Below are 14,907 nucleotides of genomic sequence, written 5' to 3'. Positions count from 1 at the left end.
AGGAAGTAGGCCTGAGCTACATGGGAGGATGACAATTATGCGTTTTGATCAATAAATAGGCGTGGCGAAGTTGGTAGAGTGGCCGTGCCAGCAATCGGAGTGTTGCTGGTTACTGGGGTTCAATCCCCACCTTCTACCATCCTAGTCACGTCCGTTGTGTCCTTGGGCAAGACACTTCACCCCTTGCTCCTGATGGCTGCTGGTTAGCGCCTTGCATGGCAGCTCCCGCCATCAGTGTGTGAATGTGTGTGTGAATGGGTGAATGTGGTAATACTGTCAAAGCGCTTTGAGTACCTTGAAGGTAGAAAAGCGCTATACAAGTATAACCCATTTATCATTTATTTTATTTATATATTAGACGTGCAAGTCAGGGTATGTTGGTTAGCAACCCTAAATTGGCCCTAGTATGTGAATGTGAGCGTGAATGGTTGTTTGTCTGTCTACGATGAGGTGGCGACTTGTCCAGGGTGTACACTGCCTTCCGCCCAAGTGCAGCTGGGATAGGGCCCCCGCAATCCCAAAAGGGACGAGTGTTAGAAAATGGATGGATGGATATATTGTTACACGTTGTTGTTCCTGCTTCGTCTACACATGAAACAAACATAAGTTTTGATTAGACAGTTCACGTTTGCTCAGAAACAAATTCGATTTGGAAAATGATGCTCATTGGCGGGGATTTGTTGAATTGGCGCGATCGGGACATCGAGAAATCCTGTATGGACAGTGGTAAGGCATGATATCGCTATAATTAACAGATGTGTTTAATTTACTGTATCTTCCAAATGTATCTGAAATAAAAAAAAAAAAAAAATCTAAATCCAATCAATCAAAAAAGTATATTGCGAAACAACTGTCAGCTGCTAGGAGTCGTGGTAACCTGTTTTGAAATTGTTCTATTATCATTTAAATGCCAAACAGTATATTGTGATATTGTTAGCGCAAGAGGCTGCAATAATATTGCGATATAGATTTTAGGCCATATCACCCATCCCTAAACAGAACAACTCCTTTTCTGAGACTTTGTCTCTCACAGTTTCACGTCAAACATAGGATTAGTCATGCACTCATAAGCCAACCAATCACAATAAAAACACGACATCTTGGTACTTGCATTGAAGTAAATAATAGGGGTGTCAAAAATATAGATTTTCGAATTAATTGCGATTCTTATTTTTAACGATTCTTAATTGATTTAAAACAATCAAAAAATGTTTTTTTTTAATTTAACTCTGTCCTGACCAGCCACTCAGGCAAATCCTATTGTTGATGTAGATACCCACATCTGCTGTAAATATTTACTTTAGGAAAGAGAAGTGTTGGATACTTCACTTGTTGCCTTACTTGTATTTGACTTTATTAAATGTTTAGGTAAAATTTAATTAAACAAAACAATTTTCTTTTAAGTAATGCAAACATTTACCAGAGCTGTTAATCTATTTTATGAAGAAATGTAATTAGTCATAGAACTGGCACCCAATATTATTAAAAAAGTATGGATTTTGAATCAAAAAACATTTTGAATTGAGAATCGATTCTGAATCGAATCGTTACCCACAAGAATTGAATCGTGCGGTGCCAAAATATTCACAGGCCTAGGATAATGATATCAATGATGATAATGGATATGCCGATCGATAGGCCACCGACCAATTTTTCTGAAAGTAGTTGAGAAGTTTTTTCCAAGTAACATTTTCACTAGAAGTCGAGAGGAAAAGAAATGGCCTAACATGCTACACACACCCACTGAGCAGGACGACACAAGAAGCTAACAGCTAAAGCTTTAATGTAAAGTAGGGATAATTGATCCAGATATTGATACTATTGATACCTACTATTACTATAGATACCTACTATAGCAACAGTATATACAAGATACTAAAGTGATTAGACCGGTATTTTTCTTTTTCTTGTTATTTATTGTTTACAAACTCAGGGAGTAAGTCTCTGGATACAGGAAGCCGAAAATCCAAATAATTAAAATGGGAGCCAATAGTGTTTTTTCTTTTGTTTAGTTATTGTGCTTGAGCCACTTTATTTTGCTAAAAAAATGTATGTTGCATTTAATACCACACATTTCAAACATCGTCTGATTTACAGCAATACTAGCAAATTCAAAGTTTAATAGGTTGATTGGTAACACTAAATTGGCTCTAGAATGTGAGTGTGAATGTTAAAGTAAAAGTTAAAGTACCAATGATTGTCACACTCACACTAGGTGTGGTGAAATGATCCTCTGCATTTGACCCATCACCCTCGATCACCCCCTAGGAGGTGAGGGGAGCAGTGAGCAGCAGCGGTGGCTGCGCCTGGGAATCATTTTTGGTGATTTAACCCCCAATTCCAACCCTAGATGCTGGGTGTCAAGCAGGGAGGTAAAGGGTCTGTATATCTGTGTTGGCCCTGCGATGAGGTGGCGACTTGTCCAGGGTGTACACCGTCTTCCGCCCGAATGCAGCTGAGATAGGCTCCAGCAACCCTCGTGACCCCCAAAGGGACAAGTGGTAGAAAATGGATGGATGGAATAAGATAAGCTTCATGAAAATGTGTTATGTTTACTTTAGTTATTCGCTATAAAACATTTTCACTTTTATAATTTGTTGGGACTTGAAGTCGGATTGGATCTGAGGCCAAAAAAAATCATTTTGGAGGACAATAGCGTTGATAGCCACATAACTATAACTGTAACAAACATGATTAAACTTTACCTTTGTACATTCATACACAGCATCAGCATTTGGGAACAAGGATGAGGTGAAAGAAGAAAATGAAAAATACACCGTCTGTCTGCGGCAACGTTGGACAAAATTGTATTTGAATTGCACTTTGTCTCATAGCATGCAACTACGGTGTGTTTTACGGACCACCGAAGAAAGTACAAAATCTTGATGCTTATAGAGAAACATTATCAATGAACATGAATACACAAATATGTCATTCGGGGAGTATGACTTATTTGGTGCATGTAAACATACTGACTCAGTAAACAGTGACTGAAAATCAGAAAGGCTAATGTCATATTTTGCTCTACAGGCCTTGAAAAACGGGATCAAGTGCAAAAAATCCTGCCGATGTGGAGAAATCCCATCCGCCCGAAGCTCTAAAAATGATCGACACAATGGGTGAGTCTACTTTTCTTTAACTGCGGCCTAAATTGCGGCTTCCAAAAAAATATGGCTGCAACTAGACATACTAGCATCACTTTTGTTGCTGCAACAGAATGCTACGTCTGAAGCAATAAATGTGATAAGATTGCCTGTGTACTTTCAATACAAAAAAAACAAACATGTTTAGGCTCAAGTGTTTTTTACGGCCTTTGTTCAAACAACAAATCAGCTTTGTGCGAGACCTATCAGCAGTCTACTGGAAATTGGCAAATTTTTGTCCAGATATTGGACTGGCAAGCATGCACAATATTTATGTCTACGCTTATTCATTTGTACCCTAGGGGCAGAAAAAGAGCAATGTAAACCGTCATATTAATAAAAACTAAAAGCTCGGTAAGCCCACATGCAGGTCATTCTGCAATGACTGAGTGAACAGTGACTGAAAACCAGGCCAATGAATATCAGACTGAACATGTGGCCTGATAAAATACATATGACATTCAATGTAAATAAATGAATGACATTTACTCATCGAAAGGTAATGACATACACATACACTGAGTGCACTGTTGCTGTGTATAATGTCTGACTGGCATGTAGACTGACCAATGAGACTTGAACATTTTTCGGAAAATACATAAATAAATAACATTTACCCACCAGGTAATGACATGTGAACAGACTAAGTGACACCACAACCAATCATTGGTGCTTTGTATAATGACTGACACATAGACCGACCAATGACACTCAACATGTTGCCCCAAACTTAATAGATAACTAAAAAAAGGTAACATTTTCTCTAAGTGACACCACAACCAAACACTGATGCTTTGTAGCATAACTAGGGATGTAACAATAAATGGTAATTATGATAACCGCTGAAAAACTCTGAATGGTTAGTTTTACTGTTTTAAAAGGCACAAGTGTGATAACTGCACTTCAGAATCAGAATCAGAAATACTTTATTAATCTCCGAGGGGAAATTGAGAATTGATAAATTTAGGGACTGACTCGCACCAGCTCGCTAGCTTAAAGACATTAACATCTTTCCCCATTAATAAACGACAAACCCCAATCTAAACTTATACAAACACATTACTGTCTGAACAACTACGATATTCATGGTGTAATTTTAGTTTTTATTCAATTTCTGGGCACATTTCATGTAATAAGTGCACCGGGATAGACTCCAGCCTCCCCGCGAGATTTTTCCGGTTCCGATTCCACTTTTGATTCTACTTCTACAATTCAGTTCTTTATCAGTTCTCTTATCGATTATTAATTTGGAAAAAACAAGAACAAAAAGGTGGATTAACATCAATTTTGTTTTGCTTAGAGGTAACATGACCTCACAAAGCCTAAAGTGAGGTCTTAAGAGGCACGCACTAATGATAGAAAAAAAAACCTTAAAATAAATTAATATAAGAAATAAATATTTTGTAGAATTAACAAAATAGGTCATGTTGAAATTACACTGGAATATAACATTTAGTAACGTGATATTAACTCAATACATGTTAAGTGAGATATGTCCAACCTTTATATGTTAACATTTTGATGATTATGGCTGACAGTTTATGAAAACCTGAAATTGAAAATCTCAGAAAATGTGGGGTTTCAAAAACTGTAAGCCATGATCATCAACATTATAATGAATAAAGGCTTGACATATAATGAACAAAAAAATAAACGCAACACTTTTATTTTTGCTCCCATTTTTCTTGAGTTGAACTCAAAGATGTAAAAGTTTTACTATACACACAGAAGACCTATTCCTTTTAAATATTGTTCACAAATCTGTCTAAATCTGTGTTCGTGAGCGCTTTTTCTTTGCCAAGATAATCCATCCCACCTCACAGGTGTGGCATATCAAGATGCTGATTGAACGGAGGGGGGCGGTCTGAAAAGCAGTCAGTATCCGACCACCATTTGCCTCACGCAGTGCAACACATCTCCTTTGCATAGAGTTGATCAGGTTGTTGATTGTGGAATGTTGGTCCACTCCTCTTCAATGGCTGTGCAAAGTTGCTTGATATAGGCAGGAACTGGAACACGTTGTCGTCTACGCCGATCCACAGCATACCAAACATGCTCAATGAATAACATGTCCGGTGCTGGGCATGCAAAAACTGGGATGTTTTTAGCTTCCAGGAATTGTGTACAGATCCTTGCAACATGGGGCCGTGCATTGTCATGCTGCAACATAAGGTGATGGTCTCAAGTAAATGGCACAACAATGGGCCTCAGGATCTCGTCATGGTATCTCTACGCATTCAAAATGCCATCAATAAAATGCACTTGTTGTCCATAACATATGCCTTCTCATAGAATTAACCCACCCCCACCATAGGCCTCTCGATTCACAACATTGACATCAGCAAACCGCTCTCCCACACAACGACACACGCTGTCTGCCATCTGCCCTGAACAGTGAAACCGGGATTCATCTGTGAAGAGAACACCTCTCCAACGTGTCAGACGCCATCGAATGTGAGCAGTTGCCCACTCAAGTCGGTTACGACGACGAACTGCAGCCGAGACCGCAATGAGGACGACGAGCATGCAGATGAGCTTACCTGAGACGGTTTTTCACAATTTGTGCAGAAATTCTTGAGTTATGCAAACCAATTGTTGCAGCAGCTGTCCGGGTGGTTGGTCTCAGACGATCATGGAGGTGCACCTGTTGTATGTTGAGGTTTTGGGCTGGTGTGGTTACACGTGGTCTGCGGTTGTGAGGCCGGTTAGATGTACTGCCAAATTCTCTGAAACGCCTTTGGAGATGGCTTATGGTAAAGAAATAAACATTCAATTAATGGGCAACAGTTCTGGTGAACATTCCTGCAGTCAGCATGCCAAGTGCACGCTGCCTCAAACCTTGCAATATAAGTGGCACTGTGCTAACACAGATTTAGACAGATTTGTGAACAATATTTGAGAGGAATAGGTATTTTGTGTATATAGTAAAAGTTTTAGATCTTTGAGTTCAACTCACGAAAGATGGCAGCAAAAACTAAAATGTTGCGTTTGTATTGCTGTTCAGTGTATCTCACTTTGCATGTAACGAGTTAATATCACATATTTGTTTCACATTTGAAGTTAAGTTTTTGACATGGATGGACTTTTACTCAATATTAAATTTTTTGGAGTTTCACCTCTGTAGTGGAATGACTCAGTGAAAATGTGGTTGGAGGTAAACATGCAACTTTTCTCTGACTACAATTCGCCTACCGAAAAAAGGAGCGTCTACTGCGGCAAATGGGTGCAAGCTTTTGGCCACAAACCTAGTTGCTGCTCGGTGACATTTGTCCAGCGGCAGACGTGCTCGCCTCGGCACAGTCAGAATCTGTCTCTCGTCATTCTCATCTCAATGAGAAGGCATTTATTAAAATTGAACAAATAGTAGCGCTAACATTATAGGCGTTAATTGTTAGTACTTGTTGTATTAACACCAGATGACTGCTGCTGGGATGACATCAGAGCGGTCCAAAACGACACATTAATTTATAGTTGCTGTGTGTTCAAATGTTTCAGCATATTACTGGTATGTCCTTCTCTTGATGAAATAGCAGCCTTGCAATTATTACGAGTAGCGCTGTTGCAATTTTTTCTTGTAAAAAGGCTTCGGAGCGTTTCTGCCGCCCTGGGCGCCATGTTGCTGTCTGACGTAGTGACATCATACCTCTCCCCGGAGGAATCGTTAAGGGAATCATTTGAAAAAATGACAAGCGATTCCATGGACTTGCTATACTGGGAACTGGTTGTGAACCAGAACCGGTTTTCGATTACCGTCTATAGAGACAAGTGTTAGAAAATTGATGGATGGATTGACATACTGTAAACACATGTTAAATGACACCATGTGTGGAATGACTGACATGTAGACCTACCAACGAAAATCTACAAGTTGCCAAAACATTAATAAATAACAAAAAAAAAGTAATGTGGGTAACGACAAAAACACAAACTGAGTGAAAACACGTCCATTTAGCTTTGCCGTGTGATGACCAACCAATGACTGCATGAACATTGAGTCAATAATAGGTAGGACTTAAGCAATGCAGCGGAAAATGACTTTAAAAGTTTTGACTTGTTATGGTTAAAACGCATTGCGATAATATTGCATGATTTTTGGTCCCAGTTTACTAAACACTAAAAGGTGCTGTTTGCAACTTCCTCACAGTAACAATTTTCAAAGCAAAAAATATAACAAGAACACCACCGGCTAGCTTATGTTACCATTAATGGTTTAGCAGAATATATTTTGTACAGTATATATTTTTCACAGTTAAATGATAAATGATAAATGGGTTGTACTTGTATAGCGCTTTTCTACCTTCAAGGTACTCAAAGCGCTTTGACACTACTTCCACATTTACCCATTCACACACACATTCACACACTGATGGAGGGAGCTGCCATGCAAGGCGCTAACCAGCAGCCATCAGGAGCAAGGGTGAAGTGTCTTGCTCAGGACACAACGGACATGACGAGGTTGGTTCTAGGTGGGGATTGAACCAGGGACCCTCGGGTCGCGTACGGCCACTCTTCCACTGCGCCACGCCGTCCCTAGTAGTTAATGTAATATTTTTTTTACCGGCTTGAATAAAATGATTGGTGTTTACGGATGTCACTCACCCGGCACATGTAGGTGCAGAGAGCGCGTGCACACATACAAAAGCAATCCCGGAGAAGCAACGACCAATTTGCAGTCATGTTGTTGTTATGATAGTATTTACTTTCAATTGCTATTATTATCTAACAACACCTAAAGCTAATGCACGTGCATGTGTTATGCACATACGTAATTACGCCATTACGTAGTAGAAGCCGTGAGAGAGCGGTTTAACTGTGTAAAACACTTTGGAAAGTTGGCGCCTCCTAGGCATCTGTGTAAATGTTGCAAACAGCCCCTTTAAGCAAACCCACCTTGAATGAATAATGGCTTCCCGTGTTTTGTCTTGCCTTTATCCCCCTCCCTAACACATACACACCTGTCACTGAAATATGCGATGCCTTGCAGACACGCAACGCGCCTTGCAGGCGGTGGAGCGTCTCCAGGCCAAGCTGAAGGAGCGGGGGGAGTTGCCCACCGAGGAGAAGCTAAGCCTGCTCAGGTCGGTGCTCCAGAGTCCCCTCTTCCACCAGATCCTGGCCTTGCAGAAGGCCGTGCAGCAGCTCAGAGACCAGGTAAAGCACACGTACTGTTTACAGGTGACCTCACTGGATGACATCATCAACAGTGTTGTCCCACAGGACTGCAATTCACTTTATGACCAAGTGGTTGGGGAGTCGGGGACTGACTAAGGAAACTCACACATTCATTTTACTGTCTTTTATTTCTGTTGTTGAGTACAAAAAGGTTTTGGTGTTAAAATATGACTGTTTGATACGTTTGTGTACTCAGCCTATGTAAATATGTGTTATATAGTTACCATTTTGGCACCTATTAAACAGGTAGGTTTTTTATTTCACTATATACTTTAAAAATATTGACTAATTTTAGCTTCTTAATGTTTAATTTAAAAGTGTAAACAGTAGGTCTTGTTGTGAATTTGATGATCTGTTGAGAGCATGGCCAATTAATTAATTAATTATTAGGTAAAACCAGGCGTCACCAAACTATGACTCGTGGGCCGAATCTGGCGGGATGTCCCAAGTAAATCAAACAAATATTTGTATTTTATTTTATGAAGTCTGCTCTGTCCACCCGTTGAGGCAAATCATATTATTGATGTAAATGCTCATATCTGCTGTACAGATTTACTCATCAAAAGAGAAGTGTTGGATACTTCTCTTGTTTCCTTATTCGTATTTGACTTTATTAAATGTTTGGACATATTTACCGTTTGTCGCAGCCGGACCGGAGCGGGAAGGGATAGAAAAAGAAGACAGGCTGGAAGGTGTGGGGACAGGACAAAAAAAAATAAAAAATAAAAATATATAAATATATATATATATATGTATATACCGGTATATACACAAAATAATTATATATAAATTAGTAACAAATCAACCACAACAAGTAAAATGTGAAATACCAGTAATAACAATAAATTCATATAACAATTGCAATGTAAAAAAACAATAACATTTAGTTTTTACGTTTTGTTTTTAATTCAATTTTTTTTACTTTTTACACTTATTTTACCACCATAGTGTGTGCTTTTTGTGTCATATGAAAAATAATAATAAAATATTTGTAAATTAAATGTGGAATACAATACATATCTGGACAATTTTGACCAGTATTTTGGGTTAAAGCATAATAATTATGTGAAAGGGAAAATGTGCTGTTGTTCTCAGCTTGACAAGTCGAGGCGACTTGAGGCTGTAAAATAAAAAAAGAGAGAACGCCTCTCAAGTTGCTACTGCTGTTTGTACACTTTCATCGATGATGCCATTCACAAAAACACAAGCATATGAGATGTGTTGTGGGTGTATGGATTGTTTTTGCTCGTTTTAGCTTCGTAGTTTAGTCGGTGCTTTAATTGGCCGCATTGTTTAGTTTAGGATGGAGCGATTAAGTGATTTGGAGATGAATGAGCAGTACAGAATGCATTATTTTTCCATACAAATGTTCGTTCTCATTATAATGACAAAATTTCACTCACATTTATGTAAATGTCCCTAATATTCTACGTTTAACAGCGTATTCTATTTTATTGGCCAATTATGTGATGCGAAAATCATGCCTTACTTCTTCTGTTCTTGAGTTTAGTGATTATTGATTAGGCATACTAGTGTTGTATAAAATAAAAAGTAGCAATCGTGTTGACATCCCAAACTTCTAGTAGACATGCTCTTTTTTTCACTCATTCGCTGCTCACTTGTTTCACCGTTATAAGCTCCAGAATTTGTATGCACGTTACGCGGCCCATTAATCTTATTTTTTTTTGATTGTTACATTTTCATAATCATGAGAAGCCATAATTGAAATCGAAATCAAAATTAGATTAATTGTCCAGCCCTACTAGAGGGGTCTGATTACTCGCTAAATATGGCGATAATGTTGCTGAGTTGGCAACATTGACTCCTCCTGTCTTCTTATTCTCTGGCAGACCAGGTGCGTATGAGGTTGGTTAACAAGCAGAGTTACAGTCCCATTATAAAGTTGCATCTCCACATGTTTTTCCGTCACTCTCCAAACCAGCAGTAATTCATTACTGCTGGTGTGTCAAACTCCTTTGTCCCACACGCCATTAGACTGTACAACTCCTCTCTATACTAAGATGACAGGGGATGCAAAACAATAACAGTGCAATAACTTTTCATAACATGGTCACTACTGCCTAGTTTCTCTTGTTATATTCTTATTTTACTGTTATATTTTTATTCTCATTGTTGCTTTTTATTTTTATTCTATTATAATATTTTTCTATTTTGTTTCCATTTATACCCCCATTATTTACTTTTTACTTTTTAAATTCGATCTCAATTCTGTACACTGCTGCTGGACTTTTAATTTTCCTGAGGGAACTCTCCTGAAGGAATCAATAAAGTACTATCTATCTATCTATCTATCTATCTATCTATCTATCTATCTATCTATTATCCACCAATTACACTCACAGCAAGGTGCATTCACAGACACACGGTTTCTAAATATCAACATTACAAAACATGTGGGACATTATATTTATGTGTTTATGAGCATGGACAAACAGGTAGAGCCACATCTATTTGTGGCAGTCCATATTTATTTGAATGTTTGGGAAACACTGACAGAAAATGATCTCCAAATACAATATTTCTATAATCAGCATTGTCATCTGGATGCCTTGATGTGCTGTTTTTTTTTTAATTACTACTGCAGATGAGCAGTATATTAACAGATTATATCCTAAAGTTTAGCACATGGCACTGTCAGGTTAAAGCGGCTGGGAAAAAAAGTATATTGTAACACAGTAAAGCTTCAAACAATAACCTATCAGCCTTTGTTAGCATAGCATGTCGCAAAGGTGCTTTGTTAGCTAAGAGGATTAAAGTTCCAGTCTGCTTCTTGCACATTGAAGAAATTCTTTCTGCCCCATTTCACACACACACACACACCACAGAGCGGCCACTGTAACTATTGTGGCCTCAATGCCATAGCAACACCAGAGCCAGAAAGTAGATGGATCGGTGGACGGACGGCCTCCCAACCCAAATGAGCCATCTAACCTCCTTTTTAAAGTGGTTTAACCCTTAATGAGGGTTTTAAAATACTCTATAAACACATACAATCTTAACTGCCATCAGAAGAAAAACAATGTCACTCCCAAGACCTTTACGATTAAAAATGTCCCTTTCTCAAAAGGTGATGTAAAATAATAAACAGTATATTATTTTTTCCACTTAACCAAGCCTGCGATATACAGCACCAATCAAATGTGAATTAAAGAGGCGTTTAACTCTTTAAAGACCAGTATGTTTACATTACTCCACTTTGTTTTGCTGCATGCTTTGAATTGGACAAAGTAGCGCCATCTGGTGGACAAATAATAAAAGCTAAAAACTGAAATCTAGTCGTCTAAATTTAAATAGATTGTGTTTGTTCATAATGTGGTATAAATAGTAAATATGTGATCACAAATTGCATTTTTAGCAGACGTTTTGGGTCAGGAGAGACACATGTGTCACCAAGATTTTTTGTGGGGTAAATTTGACATACATTAATTTAACACAGCCTAACGGTAAAACATGATTGTATCACTAAAGATGTCATGCTAGGGTTAAAATATTAGTGGAACATACCGTACAATCTGTCCAAGCAGCCCTTTAATTTAAATTCCACTCAAAAGCCTCCCACTGCATTGTTCACATATTTTCATCTCTCCTAGTGAGCCCCCCCTTTTTTGCTTCACTTTGCCTAAAAAAAAAAAGACCTACTGAAAAAAAATGCAAGTCAAAGATCTCCCAAATGACACAAGTGCTCTGCAGTTTTTAAGGACCCACCTCAAAGATCCACTCACTGTATGACAGATATTTACATTAACGCCATTTTGTTTCTGACAGGGAGGTGTCACACCTGCTTTGCGTGGAAGTGATATCAGTGATCATGTGACGACGGTACAACAACACAACAGCAGTCACGACTCTCATTCGGACATCTCGACAGCGGCGCCTACTGTCAAGACATCATGCGAAGAATTCAATCAGAATATTCAGACCATGGCGCAGGTATGGCCACGCCTAGCATGCTACCGTAATGCGTTCAAAGACCAAAAGTTACAGTTATGTGTGTGATGCAGGGACGCTACGTGGCTCACGTAGACTTGCACAAGCCTGCGTCGGGAGCCGGTCTGGGATTCAGCGTGGTGGGCCTGAAGAGCGAGAACCGCGGCGAGCTCGGCATCTTTATACAGGAGATTCAAGAGGGGAGCGTGACTCACAGGTACGCTAACGGAAAGTTGCATCATTTGCAGATTTTTTGGGGAGAAAATGCTTCAAAGGAAAAAAATCACGAGATCAACAAATCTCGTGGAATTATTGTCCAAGTGTTGGCAAACAAATGTGACGACAACCATAGAGCAGGGAATGGTACTCACTACCGTACACTGCTTAGTTCAAACAGAGCAACACAATTTAATGAGAGTAATAATGCAAAATGTTAATTCTCCTGTTTCCTCACTATATAGTGCACCAGTATTTTTACTTTATTTTATTTTTTTTGTCTTTTACGACAGTGTTACTGCCCTGCTCAGTTTATTAACAACAACCCATTTTATGCAAAGCTATACCTTTAAAACACCTCCAGGTGAAACCAATATTGTTTCTGTTCCAACATGAGTTCTTTTACTTTAATTCCATTTTTTTAACTGCAAAATGTTACTAATTATCAGTAACATCGATCATAATAATAATAATAATACCTGGGATTTATATAGCGCTTTTCTAAGTACCCAAAGTCGCTTTACATGTAGAACCCATCATTCATTCACACCTGGTGGTGGTAAGCTACTTTCATAGCCACAGCTGCCCTGGGGTAGACTGACGGATAAAACCAACTACCGTAAATGCTTTGAACATTAGCTTCAGCTCTGATGCTAATGCTAAAGTCTCACACTATGCTAAATTAAACAATCTGGCGTCACCATAGCCACAGCAGTTACGCTATTCTCCCTATTACAAGCCAAATTGGATTTATTTCTTGCTTTCTTTTACCTGGCTCCGTAGCGATGGAAAGCTAAAAGAAGCCGACCAGATTCTGGCCATCAACGGCCAGCCCCTGGATCAGACGGTGACCCACCAGCAGGCCATCGGCATCCTGCAGAAGGCGTCTGAGAGGGTGCAGCTCACCGTGGCCCGAGGACCCATACCTCAGCTGGTAAGAGAAGCTTACATGACACTAAATGATTAAACCTTAAATTTTAATCAGCCGCCAAGTTATTTTTTTTATTTCTAGTGGCAACATGTGGAGACCATTGAGTTGGTCAATGACGGGACCGGCTTGGGCTTTGGTATCGTGGGAGGAAAGACGACCGGTGTTATTGTGAAGACCATCCTTCCTGGAGGCATTACGGACCAGGTAATTGCACATATCTCTTTCAGCCTGTGTCAAACTCCTGACCATTTGAGAATCAACATGCAAGCCGCCTGTACGGCAAAAAATAAAGAGTCTGAGTACCCGCACTCACCCTAGTTTATCATTGCACTAACCATTTTTACTAAGGGTGCCAGATTACCACCAAAAGTGGCAATAATTTAATTGTACACAAATAAAAATGACACCAAATTACTATTTTAAACCCTTTCTGTACAAAATAACACAATAAAGATGCATGATCACACAGTCAAAAGTAATAATTGTAACGACAACAAAGCTTATTGGTAAATGCCTCCTCCTCAGACTTGCCAACTCTTGCAAATGACTCCCGGAAATTGCCTCTGTCTACCGGATTCCCAAAGGAAATTAGCAACCTCATGGATTCTGATGTTTTTGTGTGGATATTAAATGTTGTAGCTTCTGCCAGGATGTTGAAAGGAAGATGTGGAGGTCGATCTACAATCACTTTAATAAAATGAACAACCACGCCAAATTAACATGACATCCACAGCTGTCACTCTTACAGCGCGCACACACAGAGCAGCTGCCCTGCTCACCCTCCCTTTTCCTTGTCTTCTCCGAGCTCATCCCATCACCATTTAGGACACATTATGGATGCTCAGTCTTTCGGAAAATAGAACTCTTAAAAGGAAACTGCACTCTTTTTGGAATGTTGCCTATCGTTCACAATCATAATGAAATACAGGACGACGAATGTATTTTTTATGCGTTCAAAATAGTAAATAAATGCGATCAAAAGTCCGCTTACAATGTACATCAGTGTCCGGGAAATATCATGAATCTTTTTTTAATCGCCCTTTCGTGTTTTACGGCGCGTATGCGCGCAGGTTGGGTAAATAAATCCTATTTGGCCTGCAATCAAGTTGAGATTGACACCACTGTCTTACAGTAAAGCCAAAACACATACCTTAGTAAATTATTAATCTAAATGTTTATAGATTATTGAAATGAAATACTCAGGAAATGTATAAGGTACAACTGATTAAATTTTGGGCCTGATACAGATTATTTCTACTATGTTACCTTTAGTTTACGATTCGAGCTTCATCTTCTGTGTGTGGGTGAATGCTTGCGGCCCCACCTCCACCTACAGGGACAAACACAGGGGATGACTGACAAAGAGGCTTCACTCTGTTTCATTCTGCTATAGATGACTCTAAATGTTATGGGCACATTTTGATTCAACTTGCAGGAAATGTCAAATGAGGAACACGCTTTACATTTTGGGAGTAATTTGGATCGTCTAGATTTAGT

The 14,907-nt window shown here is 39.1% G+C and overlaps 1 protein-coding gene across 1 annotated transcript in view; it reads left to right on the top strand.

The window, feature by feature from the left end:
• LOC133605863 (multiple PDZ domain protein) overlaps positions 1-14,907 on the top strand; it is a 66,595-nt gene that overhangs the window by 1,810 nt on the left and 49,878 nt on the right. Inside the window, exons 2-7 of the mRNA XM_061959185.1 lie at positions 3,031-3,119; positions 8,128-8,294; positions 12,102-12,266; positions 12,338-12,480; positions 13,263-13,413; positions 13,492-13,614. Coding sequence (XP_061815169.1) covers positions 3,104-3,119; positions 8,128-8,294; positions 12,102-12,266; positions 12,338-12,480; positions 13,263-13,413; positions 13,492-13,614 — 765 coding nt within the window. The 5' untranslated portion in view covers positions 3,031-3,103. The remainder of the gene's footprint in view (positions 1-3,030; positions 3,120-8,127; positions 8,295-12,101; positions 12,267-12,337; positions 12,481-13,262; positions 13,414-13,491; positions 13,615-14,907) is intronic.

Source organism: Nerophis lumbriciformis, linkage group LG05 (genome assembly GCF_033978685.3).
Source record: "Nerophis lumbriciformis linkage group LG05, RoL_Nlum_v2.1, whole genome shotgun sequence".
Classification (NCBI taxonomy): domain Eukaryota; kingdom Metazoa; phylum Chordata; class Actinopteri; order Syngnathiformes; family Syngnathidae; genus Nerophis; species Nerophis lumbriciformis.
This window is presented reverse-complemented; position numbering and strand designations above follow the sequence as displayed.